Source organism: Cuculus canorus, chromosome 26 (assembly GCF_017976375.1).
Source record: "Cuculus canorus isolate bCucCan1 chromosome 26, bCucCan1.pri, whole genome shotgun sequence".
Taxonomy (NCBI): Eukaryota; Metazoa; Chordata; class Aves; order Cuculiformes; family Cuculidae; genus Cuculus; species Cuculus canorus.
In genome coordinates this window covers 5,713,857-5,723,840 of record NC_071426.1, presented here as the reverse complement: position 1 = coordinate 5,723,840, position 9,984 = coordinate 5,713,857, and the positions used below count along the sequence as shown (strand labels likewise).

The 9,984-nt window shown below is 61.0% G+C and overlaps 2 protein-coding genes across 3 annotated transcripts; both read left to right on the top strand.

Annotated features, from left to right (window-relative positions):
• Window positions 1-143: 143 nt before the first annotated feature.
• On the top strand, window positions 144-3,063 carry ACTG2 (actin gamma 2, smooth muscle). The gene is made up of 9 exons (XM_009567791.2): window positions 144-249; window positions 973-1,144; window positions 1,227-1,355; window positions 1,450-1,560; window positions 1,650-1,734; window positions 1,836-1,997; window positions 2,090-2,281; window positions 2,519-2,700; window positions 2,808-3,063. The coding sequence occupies exons 2-9, from the start codon at window positions 1,019-1,021 to the stop codon at window positions 2,949-2,951; spliced, it is 1,131 nt and encodes a 376-aa protein (XP_009566086.2). The 5' UTR covers window positions 144-249; window positions 973-1,018; the 3' UTR covers window positions 2,952-3,063.
• A 1,628-nt stretch (window positions 3,064-4,691) lies between these two features.
• Window positions 4,692-8,687, top strand: DGUOK (deoxyguanosine kinase). Of its 2 annotated transcripts, none has more exons than XM_009567962.2 (7): window positions 4,692-4,817; window positions 5,561-5,673; window positions 5,760-5,941; window positions 7,089-7,236; window positions 7,745-7,860; window positions 7,981-8,080; window positions 8,312-8,687. In XM_009567962.2, exons 1-7 carry the CDS (start codon window positions 4,739-4,741, stop codon window positions 8,372-8,374), a joined length of 801 nt encoding a protein of 266 aa, XP_009566257.2. In that variant the 5' UTR covers window positions 4,692-4,738; the 3' UTR covers window positions 8,375-8,687. The 2 variants fall into 2 exon arrangements, with proteins under 2 accessions (XP_009566257.2, XP_053944888.1); XM_054088913.1 differs by having other exon boundaries at window positions 5,746-5,941; window positions 8,312-8,683.
• Window positions 8,688-9,984: the final 1,297 nt, after the last annotated feature.

Genomic DNA, 9,984 nt, shown 5'->3' with positions numbered 1-9,984 from the left:
TGCCTCCTAAGCATCCTGACAGAGATTTTTCTTACAATAATTAACCGTGCTGGGTCCTACCATCAGTCCAAGGTCAATTTAATGAAATAAAACACCTTATATGGCCATATGGCCACCACACCATCACTTAGCCTATTTAGGGTCTTTGTTTAGAGAGGATCCGCCTCTGAGGTTTCACGGGCTCGCTGGTATTTATACCAAAGGCACATCGGGACTCGGTCCCAGAGGAAAGGAGCTCTCGCCGCCGCGGTGAGTACTGCCCAGCCCTGCTTTCCCTTTTCCTTGCAAGATAACGGGAAGGAAAAACACCCCAGGGGGGTTTGGGGTGACCCAGCACTTACGGGGTGACCCAGCTCGATTGGCATGGCACAGGGTGGGCGCCAACCCCAGCATGACCTCGCAGCCAGGAGCTTCCATGGAGGCGATGGGAACTGGGCTGCAGCCAAAGCGGGTCGTGCTCTTCCAGAAATCCCCGGGATTTTGGTTTTATTCTTTTTGGGCTCCTGCGAGGTTTTTACCAGCTTCCCTCCAGATTCGGGAGCACATCTGCCAGCAGAGTGGGGACACCCCCCGGAAAGGGCTTTTTTTTCCCATGTTTGGGAAAGGATGCGAGGGCAGAGCCACAAGAGGTTGCCGAGATGGGACCAGAGGAGAGGGCATCGCCCGCCTTCCCACTGCCCACGCCGGGGGCAGCGACCGGGGTCGCGGGCAGCAGGCTTTGGCCCCTCTGTGGGGCACCGGCCAGTGCAGGATGGAGAAGCAGCATCGTTGTGGAGCAGCGCCCATGGGGATGAGCATCCCCTGGCATCACCGCAGCGGGGCCAGCACCCACTTGGCACAGCCCACGGAGGATTTTACGGGGCTGCGCGTCCCCAAGGACTCCAACCCTTCCACCATCCAACACCGGACACGGTGGCGCGGCAAAACCCTGTCCCTACCCACCCTTTAATGCCCTTTTCCCCCGCACCCCAGCTTTTCCCCCAGGTCCCCCTGAACGCCAGCCGCTCCCGGCCCCACCATGTGCGAGGAGGAGACCACGGCCCTGGTCTGCGACAATGGCTCCGGCCTCTGCAAAGCCGGCTTTGCCGGTGACGATGCCCCCCGCGCCGTCTTTCCCTCCATCGTGGGGCGGCCCCGGCACCAGGTGGGTACCAGTCCCCGGCCACCCCCTCCTCATTTAATCACCGGGATGAGGCTAACGAGGCCGTGTCTCTCACCGCCGTTAGGGTGTCATGGTAGGCATGGGGCAGAAGGACAGCTACGTGGGTGATGAGGCGCAGAGCAAGAGGGGCATCCTCACACTCAAATACCCCATCGAGCACGGCATCATCACCAACTGGGATGACATGGAGAAGGTGAGACCCCCACCGGGCCACCCTGGGTCAGGGAGAGGGTCCTGCCCTGCCTTCGGTTTGGGCTGAGACCCGAATTCCCCTTCGCCTGCCTTAGATCTGGCACCACTCCTTCTACAACGAGCTGCGCGTGGCCCCCGAGGAGCACCCGACCCTGCTCACCGAGGCACCCCTCAACCCCAAGGCCAACCGGGAGAAGATGACCCAGGTAGAGTGCCATTGGACCCCTGGGGTGGGACCCTCTGGGTCGAGGTGGAATGACCCCTAACCCGCTGCCCCTCTCACCTGCCCTCCCAGATCATGTTTGAAACCTTTAATGTCCCTGCCATGTACGTCGCCATCCAAGCCGTCCTCTCCCTCTACGCCTCCGGCCGCACAACCGGTGAGTAGGACACGCGGCAGCCAGCGCCCAGGGACCAGTTGTGACAGGGAAGGGGCCGAGCCGGCTTCGAGCCCCGTCCCTCACCTTCCCCCGCTTCCCAGGCATCGTCCTCGATTCTGGGGATGGCGTCACCCACAACGTGCCCATCTACGAGGGCTACGCTCTGCCCCATGCCATCATGCGTCTTGACTTGGCCGGCCGCGACCTCACCGACTACCTCATGAAGATCCTCACCGAGAGGGGCTACTCCTTTGTCACCACCGGTAGGAGGCTGGGGAGGGGGTACGGGGTGGTTGGGGACCCTGCAGCGCCGCCACGGCACTGGGTTGAGCCTGTTTGCCATCCTCTACTGCAGCCGAGCGGGAAATTGTGCGTGACATCAAGGAGAAGCTCTGCTATGTGGCCCTCGACTTTGAGAACGAGATGGCCACGGCTGCCTCCTCTTCCTCGCTGGAGAAGAGCTACGAGCTCCCCGACGGGCAGGTCATCACCATCGGGAATGAGCGTTTCCGCTGCCCCGAGACCCTCTTCCAGCCCTCCTTCATTGGTGAGCCCACATTGAATCGTCCTGCCAGGCCCCTAGATGGTTGCCCCCCATCCCCACTGCCCCACCAGTGGGCAACCAGCTCCCCCAGGTGCCCTGCAGAGGTGTTCTGGGGCTCCCCCGAGCCCTCTGCACCCCAAATGAGGGAGACAAACCCATGGGTGACCCTGAGGCTCTTCTGGGGCACCCTGAGGAGACAGGGCTGGGGGTCAGCATGCTGACAGCCCCGTTCCACTCCAGGCATGGAGTCAGCCGGCATCCATGAGACAACCTACAATTCCATCATGAAGTGCGACATCGACATCCGCAAGGACCTCTATGCCAACAATGTGTTGTCTGGCGGCACCACCATGTACCCCGGCATCGCCGACCGCATGCAGAAGGAGATCACGGCGCTGGCTCCCAGCACCATGAAGATCAAAGTAGGTGGTGGTGGTGGAAACCATAGCCACCAACACCCCAAGTCCTCTGCTGGTGCAGGTCTTTGGCGGGGATCAGGGGTGCATCCCAACAACCTGTGTCTCGGCAGATCATCGCCCCACCAGAACGGAAGTACTCGGTGTGGATCGGTGGCTCCATCCTGGCGTCCCTCTCCACATTCCAGCAGATGTGGATCAGCAAACCCGAGTACGACGAGGCCGGACCATCCATCGTCCACCGAAAATGCTTCTAAGCCCCCTCCCTGCCCCGCGGCGGCCCCCCGTGCCCGGGTCGGGACGCCCCACTCCTCCTCGGCCCCCGCTGCTCCTCCCTGCCGCCCACTGCACATTAAAGCCTTTTCTCCAGGCTCTGTCCCTTTTCTGGGGGATCTTGGGATGGGAGGGTGGGGAGAAGCTGAGGGTAATGGGGGGGGGAGCCCCACCTCGTGGTGCTGATGCCGTCCTCTCTGCCTGGATGCCCCGTGCCCATGCCCTTGACCCCAGCTCTGGCCCCAACCCCGTGCCGATGCCTCCAATGCTGTGTCAATGCCCTTGACCTCACGACACTGTCCTCGAGCCCACGTTGATGCTATTGAGGCCACGTTACTGCCTCCAGCCCCACATCGATGCCCTTGACCTCACCTTCGTGCCCCCAACCTCACATTGGTGCCCCCCAACCCCGTGTCAATGCACCCGACCCCATATTGATGTCCCCAACCCTGTGTCACTGTCCTGACCCCAGCCGTCCCCCAACCCCACGCTGATGCCTCCAACCCCACGTTGATGTCCCTAACCTTCTGTCAATGTCCCTGACTCCAGTTGTGCCCTCCAACCCCACCCCGACTCCTCCAACCTCATGCCGATATCCTCAACCCTGTGCCAACATCTCTGACTCCAACTGTCCTCCCAACCCCACACTGATGCCTCCAACCCCATGGTGATATCCTCAACCCCATGTTGATGTCCACAACCCTGTGTCGATGTCCTGATCCCAGCCGTTGCCCCCAACCCCACCCTGATGCCCCCAACCCTGTGTCAATGCCCTTGACCTCACGAAGATGTCCCCAGCCCTATGTTGATGCTATTGAGTCCACGTTACATCTCCAGCCCCACACTGGTGCCATCCACACAATGTTCGTGCCACCAATGTCACATTGACGCTCCCAACCCTGTGTCGATGCACCTGAGCCCATCTTGTTGCCACCAGCCCCACACCAGTGCCTCCAACCCCATGCTGATATCCTCAACCTCATGTTGATATCCCCAACCCTGTTGTCAATATTCTTGACCCCAGCCGTCCCCCCAACCCCACGCTGATACCTCCAACCTCACGTAGATGTCAACCCCATGTTGATGTCCCCAACCCTGTGTCCATGTCCCTGACCCCAGCTGTGCCCCAAACCCCATGCTGATGCCTCCAACCCCACGCTGATGCCTCCAAACCCATGTTGATGTCCCCAATCCTGTGACAATGTCCCTTGCCCCAACCATCCCAATCCCACGCCGATGCCTCCAACCCCATGCTGATATCCTCAACCCCATGTTGATGTCTCCAACCCTGCGGATGTCCCCAACCCTGTGTCCACGTCCCTGACCCCAGCTGTGCCCCAAATCCCACGCTGATGCCTCCAACCCCATGTTGATATCCTCAACCCCATGCTGATGTCCCCAAACCTGTGACAATGTCCCTTGCCCCAACCATCCCAATCCCACGCTGACGCCTCCAACCCCATGCTGATATCCTCAACCCTATATTGATGTCCCCAAACCTGTGACAATGTCCCTTGCCCAAACCATCCCAAACCCCACGCTGATGCCTCCACCCCCATGTTGATATCCTCAAGCCCATCTTGATGCCACCAACCCTGGAGATGTCCCCACCCCTCGTCCACGACCCGGACCCCCGAAGAAGCCCTCGGCCTCAGGCCGGGGTCTCCCCTCCCCCTCCAGGTCCCCACGTGCCCCTCCCACTCCCCCCCCCGCACTTCCGGGGTGGTTTCTCCGCCCTTTCCCGCGTGATGACGTCACCATTCATTAGCATATGACGCGCGAAGGAGGGAGAAGTGTCGGGATGGGGAGGAGCGGAGCGGCCCTGCGGGTGGCGGTGGAGGGAAACATCGGTACCGGCGGGAGGGGAGGGGAGGGGAGGAATGAGGAGAGGAGAGGAGAGGAGAGGAGAGGAGAGGAGAGGAGAGGAGAGGAGAGGAGAGGAGAGGAGAGGAGAGGAGAGGAGAGGAGAGGAGAGGAGAGGAGAGGAGAGGAGAGGAGAGGGAGAAGGAAAGAGGAGAGGAAGGGGAGAGAGAAAGGGAGTGAGGGAAGGGAATGGAGGGGAGAGGAGGGAGACAGAGGGGAGAGTGAACGGGTTATAGAGGAGAGGGAAAGGGAGGGAAGAGGAGAGGGAAAGGGGGGAAGAGGAGAGGAAGGGGAGAGAGAAGGGGAAAGGGATGGAGGGAAGGGAGTGGAGGGGAGAGGACGGAGAGAGAGGGGAGAGGGAATGAGATATAGAGGAGAAGGAAAGGGAGGGAAGAGGAGAGGAAAGGGAGAGAGGGAGAGGAAGAGAGAGGGAAGGGAGAGAGACAGAGAGGGAAAGGAGAGAGGGGAGAGGAAGACAGAGAGGGACGACGCAGCAATGTTGGGGGCAAGGGGACGGCCAGGGGGCAGTCTGGGGAGGGGGCGCTGCCCGGGGAAGGGGCTGGAGGGCAGAGGGTTTGGGGTGCGGTAGAGGAGGGCACCCTGAAACCTGTCTGTAATTTCGTCTGTAGTTAATTGTTGTTACTGCCTGGCTGCGGGGCCTGAGGCCCACGTCTCCTCCAGGTGGGAGGGAGGGACACGGGCTCACCCTGCGCTGTCTCTGCTCCTGCAGCCGTGGGCAAATCCACCTTCCTGAGGCTGCTGGGGGCCACCTTCCCCGAATGGCACCTGGTGACCGAGCCCCTGGCACAGTGGCGGAAGGTGCCGGCCGGTGGCACAGCACAGGTAACGGCGAGCACTGGCTGTGCCGCAGCACCGCTCGGCACCTCCCCATGGTGGGACAACCACATCCCTCAGTGCTTCCTTCGCAGGCATCCGTGGGCTCCACCAACCTTCTCCAGATGATGTACCAGGAGCCAGCGCGATGGTCCTACACCTTCCAGACCTTCTCCTGCCTCAGCCGGCTGAAGGCAATGCTGGAGTCACCCCCTGAGGGGCTCCCCGGGACTCCCCACCCCGTGCGGGTCTTTGAGCGCTCCGTGTACAGCGACAGGTACCCAACACCCCGAGTTACAGCAGGGGATGAAGGGAATAAACAGGATCACAAGCATCCCACAGCCCGGGTTGTGTCCCCTGGGTGAGCAGAGCCCCCGGCTGTGCCCGGCAAAGACCAATGCAGTGCTTACTGACACACACGTGCTTGCTGGAGGATTCGGGACGTGGTTATACCCCAAGGAACTCCACGTCCACACCCGTGTGAGGCTCAGAGTCCCTCAGGTGACGGCTGGGCTCAGGACCGTTGAGCTGTGCCAGCCAGCTGCGTGTCCCCCAGCATCGCTCAGCCCTAAATTAAGGATTTCCATCTTAATTTTAACACCTGTGGTTCCCAGTGGGTGCAAAAAAAAGGGGGAACAAATGGCTATGGAGCCACTGGGACTTAGGGATGGCTTAGACGTCTGGAGGCCAGGTCAGTTCACGATGGGAGATGATGTGATTGAGAGGTGCCCTGCGGAGAAGGACTTGGGGTGCTGGTCGATGAGAAGCTTGACATGAGCTGGCAACCGTGTCCTGGGCTGCATCCAAAGCAGCGTGGCCAGCAGGGCGAGGGAGGGGATTCTGCCCCTCTGTTCCTCTCTTGTGAGACCTCATCTGGAGGATTGTGTCCAGTTCTGTAATCCTCAGTGTAAGAAGGAGATGGAGCTGTTGGAACGGGCACAGAGGAGGCCACAAAGATGGTTGGAGGGCTGGAGCACCTCCCATACAAGGACAGACAGAGAGTTGGGGTTGTTCAGCCTGGAGAAGAGAAGGCTCAGAGGAGACCTTATGGTGACCTTCCAGTACCTGAAAGGGGCTACAAGAAAGCTGGAGAGGGGCTGTTCATAAAGGCTTGTGGTGACAGGATGAAGGGGAATGGATATAAACCGGAGAGGGGCAGATTTAGACTGGACATTAGGAAGAATTTCTTCACCATGAGAGTGGTGAGGCTCTGGCCCAGGTTGCCCAGGGAAGCTGTGGATGCCCCATCCGTGGAGGTGTTCAAGGCCAGGTTGGATGGGCCTTGGGCAGCCTCACCCAGTGGGATGTCTCTGCCCATGGCAGGGGGGTTAGAACTGGATGATCTTTAAGGTCCCTTCCAACTATTCTATGATTCTGTGCCAGTGGTGCTGGCTACTCTGTCCCCACTCTCCATCCCTTCCCAGGTACGTCTTTGCCAAGAACCTCTTTGAGGCCGGGCACCTGCAGCCGCTGGAGTGGGCCATTTACCAGGACTGGCACGGATTCCTCCTGCGGCACCTGGGGCCCCGCGCCACCCTCCACGGCTTCCTCTACCTGCGCGCCACCCCACAGGTGAGTGCGCCGAGTGTGCACCCGGGAGGGGCTGCGGCAGCGCTCGTTTCAGAGCCCGGCCAGCTCCTGGAGTTGCCCGAAGGTCGGGTTTTTGCTGTGAAGCGCTGGCGCAGAGGTGTGGGGCCCACTCCTGTTCCCGTGGGAATGTCGCTGAGAGTTTTGCTAGGGATCCTAGAATGGATTTGAGGGAGGGAGGGTGCAGCATCCATCTCCCCTTGCATCCCAATAACCTCCCATCTCTCCACATCCCGTTAATCTCTGAATCCTGTTGACTTTCCATCTCCCCCTGCATCCCGTTAATCTCTCATCTCCCCTTGCATCCTGTTAATCTCCCATCTCCCCACACCCACTCTACCCCTCTTTCCCGTTAACCTCCCATCTCCCTGCATCCCGTTAACCTCCCTCTGCTGCTGATTTTCCATCTCTCCCTGCATCCCATTCACCTCCCTCCACTAACCTTTCATCTCTGCCTGCATCCCGCTCTCTCTGGTCTCCCATGCGGCCGTAGACCTGCCTGGAGCGGCTGCGGCGGCGGGCGAGGAGCGAGGAGGGTGGCGTCCAGCTGGGGTACCTGCAGCAGCTCCATGCGCAGCACGAGCACTGGCTGGTGGAGAAGACCACAGAGTGAGTCTGAATCCATCCCCCTGTGCTCCCCCCTGGCACCTGGACCGGCCCTGGTTTTGGGGTGACTCCCCTAATTTGGAGTTTCTTTGGTTTAACGCCTTCACTCCCTCTCTTCTTCAGAGTCCACTTTGAGGACATGAAGGACGCGCCTGTCCTGGTGTTGGATGTGGATAAGGACTTTGAGCACGACGCGGCCAGGCAGGGCGTCCTCATGGCACAGGTGGGCATGGCCGCGGTGCCACAATTCAGCAGCGCTCCGCTTCCAGGAGCGCCAGGACTGCGGTCAGAGTTGTGCTGACCTCTGAGCCTCCATCTCGTCTTCATTTGTCCATGGAAAAATAATTTCCACCCCTTTGGTGCAAGCTGGTTTAAACCTCAGCCATCCCAGCACCATCCTGGCACCATCTGACACCATTCCGGTGTCACAGTGTCCGTTGACTTTTCCTTGCAGGTGGAGGCTTTTGCGGCAGTGCTGCAAGCCGAGGCTTTGCCGTCGTGCCCTGACCCCCTCTGAACGCCAGCATCTGTGCCCACCCGTGTCCGTGCCGAGCAGCAGAGCTGGGAAAGGGGTGTCACCACTGGGAGTTCCCGACACCAGGGACAAAGGGACAAGTCCTGCTCCCCACCTGCCCTTTTATTTTGGGCTCAGGGCGTTTGAGGCGCTGACAGCGCGGGATGGTTCCAAGGCGAATAATGGGAGGCGTTGATGTGTGAGGGGTTTCGGGGCAGCGTGGGCACTCCCCGTGCCCCCAAGATGCTCCCCATGCCCCCAACGTGCTCCCCGTGCCCCCAAGATGCTCCCCGTACCCCCAACACTCTCCCCGTGCCTCCAACACGCTCCACGTGCCCTCAACACACTCCCCGTGCCCCCAAGATGCTCCCCATGCCCCCAACGTGCTCCCCGTGCCCCCAAGATGCTCCCCGTACCCCCAACACTCTCCCCGTGCCTCCAACACGCTCCACGTGCCCTCAACGCACTCCCCGTGCCCCCAAGATGCTCCCCATGTCCCCAATGCGCTCCCTGTGCCCCCAAGATGCTCCCCATACCCCCAACACTCTCCCCGTGCCCCCAACACGCTCCCTGTGCCCTCAACGCACTCCCCGTGCCCCCAACACGCTCCCCGTGCCCCCAACGTGCTCCCTGTGCCCCCAACGCGCTCCCTGTGCTCCCAATGCGCTCCTTGTGCCCCCAAGATGCTCCCCGTGCCCCCAAGATGCTCCCCGTGCCCCCAGTGCACTTCCCATGCCCCCAACGCGCTCCTTGTGCCCCCAAGGTGCTCCCTGTGCCCCCAATGCTCTCCCGATGCCCCCAACAGGCTCCCTGTGCCCCCAACACTCTCCTCATGCCCCTAACACACTCCTCATGCCCCCAACACTCTCCTGGTTCCCCCAACGCACTCCCCGTGCCCCCAAGATGCTCCCTGTGCCCCCAACGCTCTCTCGGTGCCCCCAACATGCTCCCCGTCCCCCCAATGCTTCCCACATGCTTGGGGCACCAGCTCACCGCTGCGCCCCCCTCCCCGTCCACAGGGCTCCCCAGCCGGTGGGGCCGGAGATGGGGGTGCGCCATAAGGCGCATTCTAATTTCCAACAGAAAATCCTCGCGTTGAAGTTCCTCCAACCCCCAGATCTTACCGTTTTATCTATTTTTCACTTAAATCAAAGCGGTGTTGAGTTCTTCTGCGTCCTGGACTGTGGGTGGAGGAGCACAGGGCTGGGTGGGGGGTTGGGGCAAGACTGGAGTGCTATGGGGCAGGAATGGGGGGGCTGTGTAGGAGGGATTGGGGCAAGACTGGGAGACTGTGGGACAGGGATTAAGGGACTATAGAAGTTGAGGGGCTATGGGGCAGGGACTGGAGCAGGGACTGGAGGGCTGTGGGGCAGGACTGGGGGGCTATGGGACAGGGATTGGGACAGGACTGGGGCACTGTGGGACTGTGGGACTATAGAAGTTGGGGGGCTGTGGGGCAGGGGTTGGGGCAGGGACTGGAGGGCTGTGGGGCAGGGATTGGAGGGGCTGTGGGGCAGGGTTTGAGGTGGGGGCACAGGGCTGCTCTGCCCCCCCAGGGTTTTCTCCAGCCACCCCACACTAACAACTGAGCGGGACCTGCAGAGACCCCAGTA

Coding starts and splice junctions, on each gene's coding strand:
- ACTG2 (XM_009567791.2), top strand. CDS start 1,019: ATGTGCGAGGAGGAGACCACGGCCCTGGTCTGCGACAATGGCTCCGGC. Junction 1,145..1,226: donor TGGGGCGGCCCCGGCACCAG/GTGGGTACCAGT, acceptor CACCGCCGTTAG/GGTGTCATGGTAGGCATGGG. Junction 2,701..2,807: donor CCAGCACCATGAAGATCAAA/GTAGGTGGTGGT, acceptor GTGTCTCGGCAG/ATCATCGCCCCACCAGAACG.
- DGUOK (XM_009567962.2), top strand. CDS start 4,739: ATGACGCGCGAAGGAGGGAGAAGTGTCGGGATGGGGAGGAGCGGAGCG. Junction 4,818..5,560: donor GGCGGTGGAGGGAAACATCG/GTACCGGCGGGA, acceptor CTGCTCCTGCAG/CCGTGGGCAAATCCACCTTC. Junction 7,237..7,744: donor ACCTGCGCGCCACCCCACAG/GTGAGTGCGCCG, acceptor ATGCGGCCGTAG/ACCTGCCTGGAGCGGCTGCG.